General features: G+C 49.8%; 1 protein-coding gene across 2 annotated transcripts in view; it reads left to right on the top strand.

The window, feature by feature from the left end:
* Positions 1 to 20778, top strand: part of TM9SF4 (transmembrane 9 superfamily member 4) — a 54776-nt gene extending 33998 nt beyond the window's left edge. The window contains exons 7-18 of one of the 2 annotated variants that reach the window (XM_059898975.1): positions 600 to 718; positions 822 to 933; positions 2280 to 2350; positions 6476 to 6608; positions 8046 to 8127; positions 8223 to 8298; positions 11100 to 11183; positions 12857 to 13032; positions 13529 to 13592; positions 14767 to 14886; positions 15697 to 15786; positions 18814 to 20778. In XM_059898975.1, coding sequence (XP_059754958.1) covers positions 600 to 718; positions 822 to 933; positions 2280 to 2350; positions 6476 to 6608; positions 8046 to 8127; positions 8223 to 8298; positions 11100 to 11183; positions 12857 to 13032; positions 13529 to 13592; positions 14767 to 14886; positions 15697 to 15786; positions 18814 to 18963 — 1277 coding nt within the window. In that variant the 3' untranslated portion in view covers positions 18964 to 20778. The remainder of the gene's footprint in view (positions 1 to 599; positions 719 to 821; positions 934 to 2279; positions 2351 to 6475; positions 6609 to 8045; positions 8128 to 8222; positions 8299 to 11099; positions 11184 to 12856; positions 13033 to 13528; positions 13593 to 14766; positions 14887 to 15696; positions 15787 to 18813) is intronic. The other variant, XM_059898977.1, reaches the window with a different exon arrangement.
* The last annotated feature ends 526 nt before the right edge of the window (positions 20779 to 21304 follow it).

The following is a 21304-nucleotide window of genomic DNA, read 5'->3' as shown; positions in this document are numbered from 1 at the left end:
TGAATGGACAGATAGCAAGATGAACAAATGTGTAAATGAAGGAAGGAAGCATCTGAGTGATTGAATTACTAAAGTGCCAGGACTCTGGGGACTAAATGAGTGAGTGAACGTATGAGAGAGTGAGTCAGTGTTGTTTTTGCCTGTTGAATGGGACGGATTGAATGAGCAAATGAATGTTTGAATTGAGTGAAGGAAGAATTCGTTTGACTAAATAGGGACTCAGACCCCTCCCCACAAACACCTCTCTGCAGCCCCTGAGGCCCTTTGGAAAGTCAGGGCTCTGGGAAGCACAGTTTTTTGTTTCTTTTTTGTTTTTGTTTTTTCATCTTTATTGGAGTATAATTGGTTTACAATGCTGTGTTAGTTTCTGCTGTACAACAAAGTGAATCAGCTCTATGTATACCTATGTCCCCTCCCTCTTGGGGCTCCCTCCCACCCTCCCCATCCCACCCAAGGGAGCACAGTTTTAAAGCTCTAGTTGCCATCTGTTCTCTCAGCCACTGCTCCGCAGCACGCTGCCTCTGAGGGCACCCGCAGAACAGTCCCTGGGTAGTGGCACCAGCCCTTGCAGGAACAGACTGAGTCTCTGTCTCTCACAGACCTCAAAACAGACGAGAAGAGCTCATGCACCCTGCCTGAGGGTACCAACTCCTCGCCCCAAGAAATTGACCCCACCAAGGAGAATCAGCTGTACTTCACCTACTCTGTGCACTGGGAGGTGAGAAGGGTCTGGAGCCCACGGCAGGGGAGGAGGGCTCTGGTCCGGGCAGGAGTTGTCATGGTGGAGGCCTGACTCTCAAGTGCTTCCTCCCCACCGCCAGGAGAGTGACATCAAATGGGCCTCTCGCTGGGACACCTACCTGACCATGAGTGATGTACAGATCCACTGGTTTTCTATCATTAACTCCGTCGTGGTGGTCTTCTTCCTGTCAGGTGAGAGAGCTGTGGGTTGGAGGGTGGAGAGGACAAGGGGGTGAGGGATGAGGGGCTGCGGTGTCACATCACTCCCAGGGGACTTCTAGGGTGTCCTTGGAGCCAAGCATAGGTCAAAAGCAGAGATTAGGGCTCTGTGCAAGGCATCAGTACACAGAGGTAAACAAGATTCACCCTCTACTCAGGAGAGCTCCCTAGGGGAAGACTGCGCCGCCTCTTCGTGCACACCTTCATTGACTCATTCAACAGTGTTTCGTCGTTGCTCATCCTGTTCGGGCCCCATGCCGCATGCTAGATGTGGTGTTGAGCAGGCCCAACCCAGTCTCTGCCCTCACGGTCTGTATTCTGCGGGCAGGAGAGAGACAAGAGAGCACAGAAGTAGTGGGGTTCCAGATAGTGCTAAGTGCTGTGAAGCATGTGCATGGCTGTTGAGGAAAGGGTGAAGGCTGCTTTAGAGAAGACCTCTCTGAACGAGGAGCCACCATTCAGAGACCTAGGGAAAGACGGTTCCAGCAAGGGTCACGGCCCTGCAGTGCGCCAGGCTTGGTGAGAAGCCAGAAGGCAAGAGGGCAGTGAGCAGGGTGAGGGTGGTTGTCAGAGGCAGAATGAAACTGATCGTTTCAGTATCAGGAGAAGTAAAGATAATGCTGTCTTTATTAAACATTTACCCAGGGGCCAGCTGCTGTGCTAATAAACACTTTACACGCATCCCCATCCTCGCAGCCCCTTGAGCTAAGCCAAAAAGCATTAAGTTAGCTCAAGGTCCTACAACCCATTGTCTTAACCACTACACTGTGCTGCCTAGATAGGTAAACAGGGTGCTGTGCAAGTACAAACGGGGGTGCCTCTGAACTGTTTGGGGTGTTGAGAGGAGAAGATGTCTTGAAGTGTGAGTAGGAGTTAGGACAGAGTGGGGCATTCGGGTAAAGGGAACAGCCTGGGTTACAGGCACGCAGGTGAGAGAGAGATGGGGCTGTGACCTGATAACTAAAAGCAACAAATAACCAGAGGCAAGTGAGAGGCGAGCCTGGGAGGAGGTGAGGCTGGAGAGGCTGGAAGGACCAAGCCCTGGAGGAGCTGGGATGCTGTTCTCCCTGGAATACAAGCGGTGTCCTGTGACTGCCTCCGCCCATCCCAGCAGCTCATTCTTCCCCCTCCTTGGGGGGTGACCCTCTGTTTCCCCTGCCCTGTAGCTGAGGTGGAGCTATGCCCAGGAGAGGACCTGGGACGGCTGCATAGCCAGTTCCCTCTAGAGGAAGCCACGCGTGCCCAGAGGGCAAGCAGCACGGAAGACTCCTTTGGCCGTGCTGACGACTCCTCTTCTTCCCCGCCCCTGTTTGTTTCAGGCATCCTGAGTATGATTATCATTCGGACCCTCCGGAAGGACATCGCCAACTATAATAAGGAGGATGACATTGTACGAGGTCTTGGCTGGGGAGGGATGGACTTGCAGAGGGAGGGCAGTCTAGCAGTGGGGCTCTGGACCTACCAGACCAGGACGCGCACATGCGCGTGCGCACACACATGCCTCTCTGTGTGTGTGTTATCATTCATAGCATAAACCAAGTATTGAAAAGGAAAACAAAATGTTTAATGACCCAAAGTGATGGGGCTAAGGCTTTCTAATTTCTAAGCGTAAAAACAATGGAAGAAATCACAGAAAGAAAACTGGTTTAATTTGACCTTAATCCTGCATGTTAAGATATATAAACAACAGAAAAATGAAATGGCAAAATAATATATGCAACAAATTTTTTAAAAGATGATAGTTAAAAGAACTGGTATAAAATCTCTAAAAAAAAAACCACTAAAATCTCTAATGTGATAATGAACAAAAAATTTACAGACAAGGAACCATACATGGCCAGTAAACATGTGAGAAACTGTTTTTACCTCAGGGATAAGCCCCCAACGTGCAGTGTCAAACAGTCATGAGAAGACAGTTTTGGACCTTCAGATTAGCACAGATTCGTATATATAGTACTAATTGCCGGCAAGGTTAATGTGAGATAAGCACTTTTTCATGCCACCCATGCAAGTGTAAACTGGTAGATTTCTGAAAAGTTATTAATTGGCAGTACATATCATGAACTGCCAAATAGTTAACTTGTTTGTTTGTTTTGTTTTTAACTTTTGGCTGCACTTTTAACTTTTGGTGCGGCCTGTGGGATCTTAGTTCCTCAACCAGGTATCGAACCCGCACCCCCTGCAGTGGGAGCACAGAGTCTTAACCACTGGACCACCGGGGAAGTCCTAGTTAACTTGTTTTGATCCACTATCTTCTAGAATTTTCCTAAGGAAAGCATTAAAACCACAAAAATTTGGTCTAGAAATATTTATTGCAGCCTATTTTATAATTTAAATAAACTGGAAATTGCCTGATATTCCATAATAATGGATTGGTTATATTATGGTACAGCCATACAATGAAAAATTGTACAGACATTAAAATAGTAATTGTAGAGAGTGTTTATTGACATAAGGAAATGCTCATGATCATACATCAGCTTAAAATAACAAAGTATTGTTACACAGTAAATACAATATTTTATTGTTAAAAATTTTATATGCACATGTACATACATAAAGGACTAAAGGAAATATGTCAAAACAGTGGTATTATTAAGTATATAAATCATTTTCTCTATCTTTCTGGTTTATTTTTTAATCTATGAATGTTTTTGAGTTTTATATTTTTTGTTCAGTCTTTCTGGAGTTTTAAAAAATTGTCTACAATACTCATTTACTACTTTTTGTTCATTTGAATATCATGCCATATATCAAAAAAATTTTTTTACTTTTCTTATTACACAAGTAAGAGCACATACAGACATACCTCCGAGATATTGCGGGCTCAGTTCCAGACCATCACAATAAAGTGATTATCACAGTAAAGGGAGTCAAACAAATTTTTTGGTTTCCCAGTGCATATAAAAGTTATGTTTATACTATACTGCAGTCTATTAAATGTGCAGTAACAGTATGTCTAAAAAAATACCTTAATTTAAAAATACTTTAGTGCTAAAAATGCTAACCATCATCTGAGCCTTCAGCAAGTCCTAATCTTTTTTGCTGGTGGAGGGTCTCACCTCAGTGTTGATGCTGCTGACTGATCAGGGTGTTGGCTGCTGTAGGTTGGGGTGGCTGTGGCGATTTCTTAAAACAAGACAGCAGTGAAATTTGCCAAATCAAGTGACTCTTCCTTTCATGGACAATTTCTCTGTAAACATGCAATGCTGTTTGAAAGCATTTTACCCACAGCAGAATTTCTTTCAAAATTGGAGTCAGTCCTCTCAAACGCTGCCTCTGCTTTATCAACCAAGTTTATGTAATATTCTAAATTCTATGTTGTCATTTCAACAGTCTTCACAGTATCTTCACCAGGAGTAGACTCCATCTCAAGAATCCACTTTCTTTGCTTATCCGTAAGAAATAACTCCTTATCCGTTGAAGTTTTATCATGAGATGGCAGCAATTCAGTCCCATCTTTAGGCTCCACTTCTAATTCTAGTTCTCTTGCTGTTTCCACTGCATCTGCAATTACTTCTTCCTCTGAAGTCTTGAACCCCACAATTCCATCCATGAGGGTTGGAATCAGCTTCTTCAAAACTCCTATTAATGTTGATATTTTGACCTCTTCCTATGAATTACAAATGTTCTTAATGGCATCTAGAATGGTGAATCCTTTCCAGAAGGTTTTCAGTTTACTTTGCCCGGATCCATTGGAGGAATCACACTCTACGGCAGCTATAGCTTTATGAAATGTATTTCTTAAATAATAAGACTGCAAAGTCAAAATGACTCCTTGATCCATGAGCTGCAGGATGGATTTGTGTTAGCAAGCATGAAAATAACAGTAATCTCATTGTACATCTCCAGCAGAACTCTTGGATGACCAGGCGCATTGTCAATGAGCAGTGATATTTTGAAAGGAATCTTTCTGAGCAGTAGGTCTCAACAGTGGATTTAAAGTATTCAGTAAATCATGTTGTAAACAGATGTGCTATCATCCAGGCTTGTTGTCCCATTTCTAGAGCACAGGCAGAGTAGATTTAGCATAATTCTTTAGGGCCCCAGGATTTTCGGAATGGTAAATAAGCATCGGCTTCAACTTAAAGTCACCAGCTGCATTAGCCTCTAATGAGAGTCAGCCTGTCCTTTGAAGCTTTTAAGCCAGGCATTGGCTTCTCCTTTCTAGCTATGGAAGTCCTAGATGGCATCTTCTTCCAATCGAAGGCTGTTTCGTCTACATGGAATATCTGATGTTTAGTGTAGCCACCTTCTACATCAGCACTTGCTGCTTTACCTTGCGCTTTTATGTTATGGAGACGGGCTTCTCTCCTTAAACCTCATGAACCAACCTCTCCTAGCTTCAGACTTTTCTTCTGCCGCTTCCTCACCTCTCTCAGCCTTCATAGAATTGAAGAGGGTTAGGCCTTGCTCTGGATGAGGCTTTGGCTTAAGGGAATGTTGTGGCTGCTTTGATCTTCTCTCCAGACCACTCAGACTTTCTCCGTAACAGCAGTAAGGCTGTTTTGCTTTCTTACTATCATTCCTGTATTCACTGGAGTAGCACTTTTAATTTCTTTCAAGAACTTCTCTTTTGCATTCACAACTTGGCTAATTATTTGGTGCAAGAGGTCTAGTTTTCAGGAATCTCAGCCTTTGACACATGTTCCTTGCTAAGCTTAATCATTTCTAGCTTTTGATTTAACGTGAGAGACAGGCAACTCTTCCTTTCACTTACACACTTAGAGGCCACTGTAGGGTTATTGGCCTAATTTCAATATTGTTATGTCTCAGGGAATAGGGAGGCTGGAGGAGAGGGAGAGAGATGGGGGAACAACTGGTAGGTGGAGCAATCAGAACACGTTTACTGATTAAGTTTGCCATCTTATATGGGCACAGGTCACGGCACCCCAAAACAATTGCACTAGTAACGTCAGAGATCACTGATAACAGATCACTATAACAGATATAATAATAATGAAAAATTTTGAAATGTTGTGAGAATTACTAAAATGTGACTCAGAGACACAAAGTGAGGAAATGCTATTGGAAAAATGGTGCCAATAGACTTGCTTGATGCAGGTTGCCACAGACCTTCAATTTGTAAAAAATACAATATCTGCGAAGTGCTGTAAAATGAAGCACAATAAAATAAGGTGTGCCTATTTTACTTTTATAATCAGTTAAAAAAATAATAAGTTGCTTCTAAAGACACCACTCAAAAACTATCACAGTTAACATTTTAGTGTGCTGGTTTACGTTATTTTTTCATGCATTTGGTTTGTGGAATGTGGGGAGGAGATTTTCCTTGTATATAGCTGTAAGCCGACATTTGTGCCCTCCTTTTTCCGTGTGGCAGTTCTCTGGGAAATACGTTCTCATGTCACTTATACTCCTGTGTCAGAGTGGAGCTGGTTGACACCTGAGGGACCCTCAGCCCTGGTCAGGGATGTGGGTCCTTGGGGGTGGTCCTTGCAGGAGCTGCTTTCTCCGGAGCCCAAGAAGAGCCTCGCTTTCTGGCCCTTTGCTGCAGGAAGACACGATGGAAGAGTCCGGGTGGAAGCTGGTGCACGGCGACGTCTTCAGGCCCCCCCAGTACCCCATGATCCTCAGCTCCCTGCTGGGCTCAGGCATTCAGCTCTTCTGTATGATCCTCATCGTCATCTGTGAGTAAGCCCGGCAGGGGTGGAGGTGGGGTGGGGGTTTGGGGAGGGGGAGCTGTGGTCACCAGAGCAGCACAGGCCTGAGTCTGAGAAAAGGGTGGGCTTCCCTTCCTGGGGCAGGGGGGCATGTCAACATCTCTGGGCCAGACAGAGCCATCCATCCCAGCAAGAGGGCTGGTCCTCTCAGCCACAGGCCCTGGTGATTTGCTCCTCCTCAGATCTTTCCAGCACCATCGATAGCCCCCGACATCCACACCACCAATGAAGCCACATATCAGCACTCTGAGGTTGGCCTCCTTTTGCAGTCAGGCATTAAGTGACTTACCCATTTCAGCACCAGGATTAGGACTGGAATCAGGTCTTTTTTCTCAGAAAACACCCCCAAAATGAATATATAGTAGTTACAGGCAGTTCTGAAGTCAATCTGCCTAAATTTTTTTTTTTTTTTACCATTTTAACTTCTTTTTTTTTTTTTTGCTGACATATTACACTGTATTAGTTTAAGGTATATAAAATAATGATTTGATATTATATGTATATATTGCAAAATGATTACCATAGTGAGTTTAGTTAATATCCATCACCTCGCATAGTTACAAATTTTTTTTTTCTTGTGATGAGAACTTTCAAAATCTAATCTCTTAACAACTAAGCTGCCTAAATTTCTATCTCAGCCTCATGCCTCCAAGCTTTGTGACCTTGGACAAGTCATTTAACTTCTGTGAGCCTCTCATTTAACCTCGTGAGCCGCAGTTTCCTCATCTGAGGAATGTGGGAACTAACCTCCACCTCAGAGGGTTGATGAGGTAGATTCAGTGAGCTGGCATTCGTAATGCTCTTAGCTCAGTGCCTGGTTGGTTGCAAGTACTCTGTGGGCTGGCCATTACCATTAAGATGCATGGGGCTTCCCTGGTGGTACAGTGGTTAAGACTATGCCTGCCAACGCAGGGGACACGGGTTCAAGCCCTGGTCCAGGAAATTCCCACATGGCGCGGAGCAACTAAGCCCCTATGCCACAACTACTGAGCCTGCGCCCTAGAGCCCTCGAGCCACAACTACTGAAGCTCACGCACCTAGACCCGTGCTGCGCAACAAGAGAAGCCACCGCAATGAGAAGCCCGAGCACTGCAATGAAGAGTAGCCCCCCACTCACCGCAACTAGAGAAAGCCTGCGCGCAGCAACAAAGACCCAATGCAGCCATAAATAAATAAAAATAAAATAAATTTTAAAAAAAGGAAAAAGATGCAGCCAGCCGTGGCCCAGCAACTGCTGCACCCCTCTGAACCCCAGCTAAGACCCAGTCTTCTCCAGTAGAGTAGGGAGAGGGAGTAGGGAGCCTCATCTAGCCTCACCTGCCCTGGGGCCCTGTGAGCCAGCCTGCGACTGGGCCTTGGGGCCTAGAGACCCTGACTTTCCCTCTCTTGCCCCTCCCTCCTCAGTTGTGGCCATGCTTGGGATGCTGTCACCCTCCAGCCGGGGAGCTCTCATGACCACGGCCTGCTTCCTCTTCATGTTCATGGGGTACGTGTGCATGAGTGGGGTCCCAGGGCTGGCTCAGACCACCTGCACTGCAACTAACAGGTCCCCTTGTGTGGATCCCTTCCGTTTCCCCACAGGGTGTTCGGTGGATTTTCCGCCGGCCGTCTGTACCGCACTCTAAAAGGCCATCGGTGGAAGAAAGGAGCCTTCTGTGTAAGTGTCCTAAACCTCCTCCCCGTGTTCTTGGGGAGCCAGGAAGCTTCCTCCTGGGCTCCTCGGGAACAGCGTAGGCAGGCTCTGGTGGGGGTTTAGGGCCAGGTGCTGAGCAGCAGCCTATGGGGTGGGAGGAGCACACCCGAGGGCCAGGAGTGCTGGGCTCTCACCCACGGGTGCTTCCCTCTGAGGCCTTAGTAGCCGCATCCATGAAAAGAGGGAATTGAACTTAGGTGATTTTTAGCCTACATTGTCCCATGGCTCAAGCACAAGAAGAAATAGGGGATTCAGAATAACAGGATTTACACACCATCCCAGGTGTCAAAGTTTAAGGTCAAAACCTGATCAGCAGGGCAGCTGTGAGAACACTTACCTGCCGGGGCGGGAGAAGCCAGGCCCCACGTCACCGTCAGCCTGTTTTCCAGACTCTGGTGCCTCTGCTCCTCTTCAGTAAGGTCCGCTTCTGATGTTCACTGTCCTGCTGGTGGTGAGGAGAGTTCTTGGCTGCAGAAAAGACCACAGAAACCAGAGGACGCCTGGGAGTTGACCCTGCCTCCCAGGGAGCCCTGAGCCCCTTCTCCCAGAGCAAGTGAGCCCTTAGAGGACCAGGGAAACCCCTGGTGCCAAATTCAGAGAAGCCTCTAGACCCAAGCCTTCTGAAACCATTCTCACAGCTATCAAAAGCACAGGGGAACTCAGGCTATCCCAGCTCTGGCAAATACCCCTGGCAATTAATAAGCCCTCAGTATAGAAGAGCTGTGACAGCGGTTGTTCTGGAAAGATCAAAAAGAGCTTCCTAAATTCTTGATGCATCGGGTGTTTTTCTCAGGCTACTGTGTGCCGAGACCCAGGGATCTTCAGAGCTGTAAAACCCAGCCCTCTCCTCCCCTGGTGAGACTTCCCTGATGAGGTCTCCCACCAGATACCCTCCAAGTCTCCCTGTACTGGTCCCCCGGCAAACCCTGTCTCTCTGCCCCAAACCTGCTCCCTGCATCCGGTGGCACCATCATCCTCCCGGGCCCCCAAGGCAGTCACCTGGGTGGCTCCCTTTCTTCCTCCGACTCACTAGCACCCCTGCCTCCTCTCATACATCAAGTGTGGACGGTTCTCCTGCCAGATAGTCCACGAATTCCTTCCCATCTCCATCCCCAGGACTCCTGCCCAGGTTCAGGCATCTTTGCCTCCTGCCTGGGCCCTTGGCTGTCCTAGGCCTCCTCAGTTTCCCTGCAAGATTCTGACCCTCCCCTGGTGTGGAGCTCTGCCTCGCTCCACAGGTGGGCCTCTGCTGCAGCCACAGCTGTGCAGGTGTACACCTGCTCTTCTCTCCTCCGTCCCTGCGTGGGCAGCTAAGTCTTAGCTCTGGGGTCACTCTTCCTCCCCCACCAATTGTAACTTCAGGGTCCTCCTTGGCGCCCCAGAGGGGCCTGGGCAGAGCCTTGTGCCTATGAGTGCCACTTACGTTGTTCTCCATTTAGGGGTCTGAACATTTTTCCTGTTCTTCCTGGTATCTAGCACAGTGCCCAGTCCATAAATTTCAGCCAGGAGGACAGATGAGGAATTCCCTGCTACACAGCAGAGTAAAGCAGGAACACACAGGAAGGGGGGAAATGACATTTGAGCTGGGCCTCGGAGAGGAGGGTTTCAGCTGGATGGAGGCAGCCAGCAAGGAGGCCTCAGGTTCTGGAACCTCCTGGATCCCAGTCCTGGCTCTGTTATCTCCTTGGTTGGTAACCTTGACCAGCCCTCTGAGCCTTGGTTTCCCCACCTCTCCACTGGGGGCTGGTTGCACCTGTGTCTCAGGTCGTCGTGTGGTTGGAAGGAGACTGTATACAGAAGGCCACTGGTCCGGCACTGGCACTCAGACGGCGGATACCTGAGATGCTGATGACTACCTCACAAAGGCCCGGGGCCAGGGGCGTGGAGGAGCAGTGGCCAGTTAGTGGGTGTGGGAGGCTACAGGCTAAAGGTAAATAAAACTGGCCGTGAGGCTGAGCACCAGATTGCAGGGAGCCTCAGGCATCATGGTCAGACCCTCTTGGATGCTCAGGCAGCCGCAGGAGTAAAGGAGGCTCCACTGTAGGTCTAGGGCTTTGGTTCCCAGTGCCTGAGCCCCAGCCCCAGAGGTCTTGACTGGATAGGATACACCGCAGGGCGTCAGGAGCAGGGCCTCTGGAGTCAGACTGCCTGGGTTTGAACCTCTGCTCCCCCCTTAACTGACTGTGTGAAGTTGGGGTGTTGGGTATTTAACGTTCCTGGGCCTCAGTGTCCTCTTCTTGAAAAGGGATAGTGACAGTCCTTCCCATCTAGGCCTGTAGTGTGGATGGGGTGAGATGATTGATGCACGTGGAGGCGAGCACCCACCGCCCCTAAGACTCAATTAAAGCTTACCCACCACTCTGGACAGTTTGGGTTGAGGCCCAGACCTACGTGTTGAGTAAAACTTGTGTTTGGTCATTCCTGTTCAACAAATGCTTATTGAACACTACTGTGCTCTGAGTGCTGGGAGCACGTCAGTGAGCAGACGTGATCCTCCCGAGAGCTTATGTCTGTGGGGGTAACAACAGCGCATGATTATGAACTCGGATGAAGGCAAGGACGGTGCGGTTCAGGGATCTAAAGGGACAGAGAGCAGGAGGCTTGCCTAGTCTGGGGGTCAAGGAGTGCTTTCTGGAAGGGTTTATCCTTGTGCTGAGTCCTACAGGACAGGGAGGGCTTGAGAACCTCTAGTCGGGGAGCCCTGATGGGGCAGGCGAGAACTCTCCCTAGATGCAGCTCCCCAGCCTGGTCTCTCTTGCTTCCAGACGGCGACATTGTACCCTGGCGTGGTTTTTGGCATCTGCTTCGTATTGAATTGCTTCATCTGGGGAAAGCACTCATCAGGGGCGGTAAGTGCCCTTCCCGGCAAGGGAGGGCCAGCTGTGCTCAGGCCCATTCCTGCAGGTCACTTCCTGCTGCTTCCTTCCCTTTTCTAAGTCCCCAGAGGGCTGTTCCCAGCCCTGGGGGCTGAGGGCTGACCAGGGTTTCTCCAGCCCTATGCATCCATCTGTCCTGCCCTTCCCATGGGCTCTTTCAGACAGCTGACCAAAGCTCACTTCTCTAAAGGGAGATTTCCACACTCCAGGGGCCAACTGGGGAATTTCCCTTGTCTCAACCAAGGGAAAGCTGCTTGGTACGACTTGACGAGGTCAGTCTCCCAAAACAAGGCTCTCCTCCTAGTGTCCCTGCCCCGAGCTCAGCACCAGCCCCACTATGAGGATTGTGGACTCAGTTGGGAGTGGGGAGATGGTCTTGATGGATTAGCTGCGGGAGAGGTGGGGCAGGTGTTTGCCATCCCAGCCTCAGCGGAGAGAGCCGCCCCCCCTCCACTGGCAGGCGCCCACAGAAGGTCCTTGGGCGAGGCTTGCAGTCGGGCTGCGGGAGGCCTGGTCCTTCCCAGCGGTCCAGGGAGCTGACCTCAGGAAAGACAGGGTCGTGCTCTTCCTCTCACTTCCTCTTTTTTATACCTGGCTCCCTTCTGTCTCTCAACATTTTTCTCCCAGTTACCAGCTGCTCACTATAAACACTCATTGCAGAAATTTTAGAAAGGAAAGTACAGAAAAGTTAATGTAGATCTTTAGTATGTTTTGGCAGTCTTTTTTTTTTGGCTGGGCCGCACCACGCAGCTTGCAGGATCTTAGTTCCCCGACCAGGGATCAAACCCGTGCCCCCTGCAATGGAAGCGCAGAGTCCCAACCACTGGACTGCCAGGGAATTCCCTGTTTTTGCAGTCTTTTAACCTCTTTTTAGATATATTTAAAATGGAATAATGTAATCTTAAAATTATAAAATAATAGCAAACATTTATATAGTGCTTACCTTGGAATAAGTATTGTTCTGAACACTTTACAAGTATTAATTCATTTCTTCCATTTTGTGTGAGTTGTAAAAACCTAAGACTGTGCAGAGGGGAATTAAAAAAAAATGAAAAGTCAATTCCAAAGCCCCATACCCCATCTGAGGAAGTGCTGTTAACTTTTTGGTGTAGGCCTCTCCAGGCACGTATGCATATAAGTATTGGGGTGTTTTTATTAAAACGGAGTTCTCTACATACAGTTTTATATCCTGCTTTTTTCACTTAGTGGTATATTGTGGTGTTTTCATTGAGCGAAATTGGGAACACACTATTTGTGCACTTCTGTTTTTTCCCCTTTGTTTTCACTTAACAGACCACACGTAATTTCCCTTCATTCCAGCCCTTCCTCTCCCCTTCATGCTGTCAGTCCCTCCTTCCTTGTTCTTTCCCCACGTCCTCCCTGGTGACAAGCTCCTGTAGGATGCCGTGGTTCCTTCACTTCATGGCTCAACTCGCCCTCCATCTGCCCTCTGCTTTTCCCAGGGCTGGGGTCAGCCCCAGGACAGTCTGGCCAGGAGCCCTGTGGGGGGCGTGTCTGCAGGAGCTTCCCCACCATGGTGGCCCTGCTGTGCCCTTCCTGCCTGGGACCCAGAAGGTCCATCTCCCCCTGCACGGCCCCAGCCTGGGCCTCAGGGCTTGTGGAGCCTCACGGTGCTGTGCCCACAGGTGCCCTTCCCCACCATGGTGGCCCTGCTATGCATGTGGTTCGGGATCTCCCTGCCCCTTGTCTACCTGGGTTACTACTTCGGCTTCCGCAAGCAGCCATATGACAACCCTGTGCGCACCAACCAGATTCCCCGGCAGATCCCTGAGCAGCGGTGGTACATGAACCGATTTGTGGGGTGAGTCTCCGGCAAGGGCCAGGCGGGGGCTTCTGGAGTAGGCAAGGCCAACGTTCCCCTGAGCCATCTCCTTGGAAAGACATGGACAGGGGTACCCTCCCACTGTGGGGGCTATGACAGGTGCTCCTGCAGCCCCGGCTGGCTCTAGTAGACTTCCTGAAAGCTTAGCTTCACTCCAAGATAGAGAGGACCAAGTTGTAGCCAGACTCGGTGTTGGCCAGGGAAGGGGTGGAGTGGAAAGGTGCAGGGTGACAGGTAAAGACTACCTTGGACCTTGGGCAAGTCACGCCACCTCTCTGTACCTCAGTTTTCCCATCTACAAAATGGGGAGAATGATGCCCACCTCTTGAGAGGCTATAATGGTACAAAAAGCATGCCGAAAGATTTAGACCCACCAAGCAGTGTATGCATTCTCATTCTTGCTGGCTCAGGAGGGAGCCTGAAGCTTCCAGTGGCCCAGGTCTCCCAGCAGTGTTAACCCTCTCATTCTCCGCAGCATTCTCATGGCTGGGATCCTGCCCTTCGGCGCCATGTTCATCGAGCTTTTCTTCATCTTCAGTGTGAGTACCGCTACTTGCTCCCCACCCCTCACCTTCACCCACACTAGCCTAGTCCCTACCCCTCCACTTAGGTGCTCTGCCTCTTACCGCCTATGAAATTTCAGACAGACCTTTTAGCCTCTCAGAGCCCCCATTCTTTGCCCTAAAATAGGGTAACAGTCCTGCCTCTCAGGACAGCTTGGAAGGTTATGTGAGATGTGCCATATGTACGGGGTCTGGTGTGGGAAGGGCTCAGTAAATAGAAGCTGCTTTGGCTGCTTTTGCAATATTGCAGTCAGTCACCACCATTATTAATATCATTGTTGCGTCTGCTTTGATTTCTGGGTCCCTACGTGTCTTTACCTAAGTTACTCGAAACTCCTAGTAAAGTGTGGGGGATGATGCCTAATTCTCAGGATCGTCATGAGGCTGGAACGTGATAATGTCTATAAAAGGCACAGTGCTTGGCATTCAGGAAATGCTTGTTAACTTGTAGCTGCTGTTGTAATGATGATTACTCCTCTCCCAGGCATGCCAAGATGAAAGTTGGCAGAACGGTTCTTCAGAGCCATCTAAGTCCAGCTGACCCAGCTCAGCGCCTAGCATGGAGAGAGGGTCTTGCACTAAGTCAGTGCTGGACGAGCATCCACTCCTCTGGAGTGGCCCAGCCCGCCCCTGCTGAGACCCCCTCGCCCACCCAGCCCTGCCTAGGACAGGTTGGCTGCCTGGGCAGGGAGGCTACATCTGTTCTGTTTGTGTGACACTGGGCCAATCACCAGCCTCGCTGAACCTTGACTTCTTCCACTGTAAAATGGCATGCTTTCATAGGCTGACATGTGGTGTTGTACGTAAAGCACGTAGCACTGTGCCTGGCACATGGTGAGCTGCCCCAGGTAGTGGTGGCTGCTGTGTAATTTTGATCGGAGTGGGATTCATTATTTTCCGCAAGCTGCTGAGTTCAGGCGGGGCCCACCCATCTCGGGATCAGCCATGCCCCGGCCCCTCCCTAGGAACCCTTTGCTCCAGGGAGGAGAGACCAGTCAGCCACGAGCCAGGCCCACAGGCCCCAGTGGTGTCATGATGGTGTCTCCATTCCTGCCAGTCCTGACTAAGGGATGGAGTTCCCGAGCACAAGCAGGGAATGCCAGGGGAGTGGGGGCAGGCTAGCTGAAGGCCGGCTGTGGTGTATCCGCAGGCAATCTGGGAGAATCAGTTCTATTACCTTTTCGGCTTCCTGTTCCTCGTCTTCATCATCCTGGTGGTGTCCTGTTCACAAATCAGCATCGTCATGGTATACTTCCAGCTGTGTGCAGAGGTGAGGGGAATGGGGCCCGCAGTTTGGGGTGGGGGCAGCTGGGTCCAGTATTGAATTGGGTCAGTGAGGCTGTCTGGGTTTCTCATGTGGTCCTGCCTCTTCTGGCCATGGGGTCTTGGGCAAGTACATCACTTCCCCTTGCCGAGCCTCCGTTTGTTCAGCTGTAGACTAGAGTTAATGATCCCTACCTCACTGCATAGTCTTGCGGGGAAGTCACCACGACCTGATGACAGTAGGCTCATCAGTACTGAGTCCGCTCCAGTAGTGGTTTCTTCAACAGCTGATGCAGTTTGGGTGACCTGCCCTCCATTTGGGGACTAGCTCTTGGCGGGCAAAACAAGGGCTCTGGGACAGACAGCCTGAGCTGAAACCCTGGCTCCTCTGTTAGTAGCTCTGGATCTTGGGCAGTTGTTTAACCTCCGTGTGCCTTCCGGGCCTAACTCAGAGGGCTGCTGCAGAGACTCAATGAGCTGATTCACACAGAGCACTTAGAACAGTATGTGGCACATGGTGAGCGTTTGCTCAAGAAATGCTAATGTTGTTAATAATGTTCTTTTGTTGTTGCTGATTTTTTTAAATTGAGATATAATTTATAAACAGTAAAGTTCACCCTTTTTAATCTACAGTTCTGTAAGTTTTTAGAAATGCATACAGTTGTGTAACCACCATCACAGTCAAGGTATAAAAGCTTCGCATCACCCCAAATATTACAGTCCTTACCCAGGGTCTTTAGTTCCTCAGGCAGCTCTGAAACTTGGGGAAGAGGTTCTGCCTGGAGACAGCGATGACCCTTCTCTGTTTCCTCCTCAGGATTACCGCTGGTGGTGGAGGAATTTCCTAGTCTCCGGGGGATCTGCATTCTATGTCCTGGTCTATGCCATCTTTTATTTTGTTAACAAGGTACCACCCTGCATGAGGGAGCCCCCTAGCCCTTTCGGGGCAGGATTGTGGGGGGGAGGGTGCTGGGGGAAAACCCCAAGTGTCTAAGTCTTACTTTTCTGCCAAGAATGAGGAGGACCAAAGTCATCCTAGAACTGTTCCTGCTCTTAGAACATAATCTTTTTAGGAAAGAGAGTATGTTTGGGTGACAAAAGCCTTCAGGATAAATGACTGTGAGAATGTTGTATGCAAAACCTGTGAGATACAACCAAAGCAGAACTTAAAGGGAGTATATCACCTTACAGTGCTTTTAAGAGGAAGTAAGAGAGACTAATACAGTGTTCACCACAAGAAGACAGAAGAAAAAAAAAAAAAAAGAACAGTAACTTGAAAGAATGAAAGTAAATGAGAAGCGTTAATAAAGGTAAAAGCAGAAACTGCTGAAATAGCCTTTAGCACTCAGATGTAGGAACTCGGCTATACTCACAGAGCTCACTGTCCCCAAAGAGTGGCATAAGAGTAAGAATACAGACAGATCCCCACAGCAGGTTTATTAGATTTGTGTGTAACACATAAACCAGATGGGCCATGGAGAGGAGTCTGGGGTCGCTCTGGTGGACCCCATGTTACCTCTGGAGCTTACTCTGAAGACAGTTTTACCCGCTGTACTTTGGGTATCCCAGAACCCCAAACCGAGAAGTCCTCTGCTTAGAACCAGGGTGTATTCCCAAACTAGAGGCATAGGTCAGCTGGGCGAAGCTTGGAATTCCCTTTCCCGAAAATATCACGTTGGAAAGGACTGTCCAGATATTTGAGTGCAGTGCTCCACCCCCGCTTCCAGTTTGCTGACTGCCCTCTTCTCCAGCGATCCCAACAAGTGATCATCTAGCTCAGGGGTCAGCCAACTGTAGCCCATGGGCCAGCAGGCCTGCTTCTGTAAACAAAGTTTTATTGGCACACAGCCATGCTTGTTCATTTACATATTGTCAAGGCTGTTTTTACACTACAATGGCAGAGTGGAGTAGTTTTGACAGAGGCCACATGGCCTAAACTATTTATAATCTGGTCCTTTAAGAAAAAGCTTGCTGACCCCTGCTCTAGCACATCCAGCAACAGAAGACACTCCCTCCTGATGCTTCCATTCTCTGGATAGCTCCTGTCATTATCAAGGCCTTCCTTAAGTCACACTGAAATCTGCCTCCCTGTAAATTCCATCTTCAGACCATAGTCTTGTTCCTGGAACGCTGCAGAACAAATCTAATTTTCCTTCTCTACAGCCCATATTAATCAGAACTATTTTGAATGGAAAGTGACCAAAACCAGTTCCAACTGGCTTAAGCAAAAAAGAGAATGTTTTGGCTGATGTAAGTTTAATAAGAAGTTGGAGTTCTAGCTTCAGGCTTCGTTAGATCCAGCAGCTCAAATGGTATCAGGGCTCTGTGTTTATTCTTCAGCTCTGTGTGTGTTTTCTTGGCTTCAATCTGCAGGCAGGATCTTTCCACAAAGTAGAAGAGTGACCAATAGCAGCCCTAGAGTCTCCTTTTCTCAGCTTTGCAGCTCTAGAACTAAAAGAACATCTTTCCTCTATCATTATGTTATAAATCCCAGGGAAGACACTCATTGGCCCAGGCTACATGCCATCCCTCACTGTTCCTCATGTCCAATAGGATGGCATACTCTGATTGACTAGCTTAGGTTTTGTATTAGGACCGACAGCCCCAGTAGGACCACAAAGTAGGGAGTGGGTACCTGAGACACCAGGAAGAAGGAAGACAGGAGCCAGTGTTGGGCAAGCAAAACCTGCTACCATAGCCGCCTACACAAGGGTCACGTCTCAGCCTCCTGCCCTTCCTGCCTCTGGCCCAGGCTTTCTTCTCTGCTCTGAAAACCTCCTCCAGCCCCAGAGCCCTGTCTGTAAAATGGTGGCCTTGGCCTGTCTGAACTCTAAGGAACTTTCCAGCGCTGCCTTTTTGCCTCATCCGTTTCCTGGTTTTACCACTGGATTTACCACTGCCCTGTTTCCCCCCTCACCTTCACCCCATCTTCAGCCATAAGAAAGCTCATAAAAGGAGACATAGGCAGTTGAGCTGGAAAACATGGCCTTCACCCCTAGTTTGAGGATATTTGACTTCAGGGAGACGGTCTCAAATAGTGACCCTTATTATTTTCTTCTGGGCTCCTGGCATTTTGTGACCATGTGTCTGCCCATGAGCCCTAGAACAGGCCCCACTCAGGCCCCGGTGGGCTGGGCAGGTCTTGATACCAAGGTCCTAGATTAGTTCCACTTGGCCCAGCAAACCCACCACACCCCAGACTCCCTAGCATCCCTGCCCAGGCCTCAGAGCTCTGCAAAGGAGTTCAAATGCTCCAAGATAAAAACCCCCGTGAGAGGGTAACGAAAGTGACAGAGCGCACTCAGGTGGAGAGGACCGTAGGCTGAGACAGGCTCATGGTGGCTCTCTGTTCCTAAAGCCGGGAGCCCTGGACGCCTCTCTCCTGCCCCCACTTCCTGTGCTCCAGCATCCAGGAGTCTCACTGTACTGTTCTGGGGACTGTGGAGAGTGAAGAAGTGACAGCTATGGCCATTGCTGCCTTTGTCATTCTGGCACTGGCCGCTGAGGTCAGCCCCATCTCCCAGCGAGCTCCCAGGCCCTTCCCCAGGAAGACTCCCACTCCCTCCTACCCCCACAAGAAATGGCCTGAGTCAGTGGATTTGGGCCTTAGGCTCTTAGCCCTCTAGCCCCAGGTTCAAATCCCAGCTCCTTCTGTTTCCCAGCTGTGTAACTCTGCCCCATCTGTAAAGTGAGTTAATAACTACCATAGTGGTTGTGAGCATCCAAGGCGGTGCACGGGCCCTGGTACTGATGAAGGTTCACCATGACTGTGAGACCCACCTGCCCCTCGCTGCCCACCTGGGGCAGGCCCCTTCCCCTTGCTAGGCTTCAGCTTCACCACGAGATCAGTGAGAAGGTAGGGGGACACCCAGTTGGCTACGGCAGGCTGGCACTAAGCGTGTCCCCTCTCTTCTCTCCGCTGCTTGTGCCCCAGCTGGACATCGTCGAGTTCATTCCCTCTCTCCTCTACTTTGGCTACACGGCCCTCATGGTCCTGTCCTTCTGGCTTCTCACGGGCACCATCGGCTTCTATGCAGCCTACATGTTTGTCCGCAAGATCTACGCTGCTGTGAAGATAGACTGATGGGGGTGGGCCGTGGCCTGGCCCACTCCATCCACGGACAGGAAGCCACCCCACGTGGGGAACTGCAGGCACGTAAAATAAAATAACTCCTGCTCGTTTGGAATGTAACTCCTGGCACAGTGTTCCTGGATCCTGGGGCTGCATAGGGGGCGGGAGGGCCTATAGATAAATCTTGCATTTTTCTTCATCATCTTATTCCAGTTCTGTGGGGGATGAGTTTTTTGTGGGTTGTTTTTCTTCAGTGCTAAGAAAGATCCCTCCAGCAGGAACTCTCAGACCTGTTTATTCAGGTTTATTTTTGGTTTGGAGTTTTTTCCTTAGTTTTTTTAACAAATGGATCCAGGATGGATAAACCCATCAAGACACTGGGTTCTGGTCACTGTCTCCACCTCAGTTCCTCAGGGCTGTTGGCCACCCCACAACTGACCGGAAGAGGAAACACTGGGCCTTCCAGGGCTTCAGTGAGATTTCTGAGCCTCTCGCTGCCCGTCCTCGCCACTGATGCCGCGACAAAGCACAGCTCAGCCTGGACACGCATCCTCAGTGCCAACCAGCCTCTTCCAGCCCCTTTTCCTCCCTCTTGTCTCCTCCCCAGCCTCCTCCCAGGGCTGCTCGAGGCGGGGCTTCTCGCCAGGCCTCAGGTCATCTTGTCACTGGGAGCAAGCCCAGGTCTTGGTTGCTACAAGGAAATCCCCTGGAAGTACTGGGCACCAAATGCCCCAGGACAGCAGGAGTTGCCCCTGCTCAGAGCAGTGAGAGTTTTGCTGGACCAGAGGAGAGACTTGCAATGAACTGTCTTTGTGCCAAGAAACCCTGGATCCAGGGCCAAGTGTTTCCAGAGCCAAACCAAGCATCCGTGTGTCTGTGTCTGGGCTGAGGGTCCTCACCCCGCAGGATGCTCCTCAGCCCCTTCCTTGTGGGGGTTGCTGCTCTTTGCAGAGTGTGCTGGGGGGGCCCTCTCCTCCATTTCCAGGGCGGGACAAGGCCTGGAGACCGCAGATGCCCTCCTTTAGGTGGCTGGGAAGAGGCGCTCTCCCTGACATCCCCCAGCCTTAGTGCCCACGCACAGCTCTTCTAGCCAGACCCCTCCCCTCCACCTCCTGTCTGAGTTCTCGCCTCCTTTGAGGAACACCCAGAACACTGGTTGCGAGAAGGAAGATGGAAAGTAAGTTCTGTCATTCCTTCCCCAAGTCCCAGGAATAGGCAAGGAGCCTAAGTTAGAAAGCGGAGCTGACGTGCAGGCCTGCTTCCCCGTCAGCGCCCACTCCTCCTAACCCCCCGCCCCCGCCCCCGCGCGTGTCACAGACGTTTGCTCTTAAGCGGCAAGAGACCAAACCCACCCTGGGGTTGGGGTTTAAGTAGCAGCCACTCGCCCTTGCTGCAGCCCCTTGAGGAAGCCCACCACAAGACAAAGCTCAGGATGCTGGCTGAGTTAGGAACACACCACCCTCACCGCCGCCCCTCCCCCCGCACTCTCCCAGCAGCCCTCACCAGCTCCACCAGTCAAACCGGTGATCTTCTCAACCTTGCCTCACAGCGACTCTGCAGTGCCAAGCGGCGTCCACCAAGAATCAGGTTGGAGGAAAGGGAACCCAAGCAGTAGAGTATGATAATGGAGTCTTGTTCATTCGAATCTTGGATTTTTCCCTAAGAAATTCTCTTTTGGGGGGAGTGGGGAAACGGACTCCTCGTAAAGAGTTCAAACAGCATCGATTTTTCTGACTTTTTAAATCATCATCATCATTATTTTTAATTAAAAGATGCCTGTATGCCTTTTTTTGGTCCAGTTGTAAATAAATATGTCATTGTCCTGTTGTCATGTCTCTTGAATCTCTTCAAGGGTTACAGGTCTGAGGTGAGACAGATTCCCCGAGTGTGTTGAGCTGAGTGGTTTCCCTCAAAGCTCAGTCTCATGTCAGGCTTTCTAGGGCCCAGGCCACTGCTCTTCCCCTGCCTGGTGCTTGTTCACAGCCTCTGCCATCTGCTTAGCCCCTCAATACTGAATCACTAAGCATGCCCCTCTGGTCCCACAAGTAGGAGATGGTAATCATGTGTGAGCTTTGGTAGCAGTGAGACCTGGTTTTTAAATGATTCCCAGCTCCAATATTTTGCTGCTAACTCACTTCACCTCTCTGTCATGTAAGACACCTTCAGTTGCAGGCAGTGGAAATGGGTCACACAGCCTAAAGCCCCAAGGAGGATTGACTAGCTCATAAGTCAGCAAGGAAAGGAGTGATTTGGCTTCAGGTCTGGATGGATCCAGGGGCACAAAGGATAGTCTTAAGATTCTCCCTGTCTCCACTGTGCTTTTCTCTGTACCATTTGTCCCATTGTCAACAGT

This window comes from Balaenoptera ricei, chromosome 15, assembly GCF_028023285.1.
Source record: "Balaenoptera ricei isolate mBalRic1 chromosome 15, mBalRic1.hap2, whole genome shotgun sequence".
Taxonomy (NCBI): domain Eukaryota; kingdom Metazoa; phylum Chordata; class Mammalia; order Artiodactyla; family Balaenopteridae; genus Balaenoptera; species Balaenoptera ricei.
This window is presented reverse-complemented; position numbering and strand designations above follow the sequence as displayed.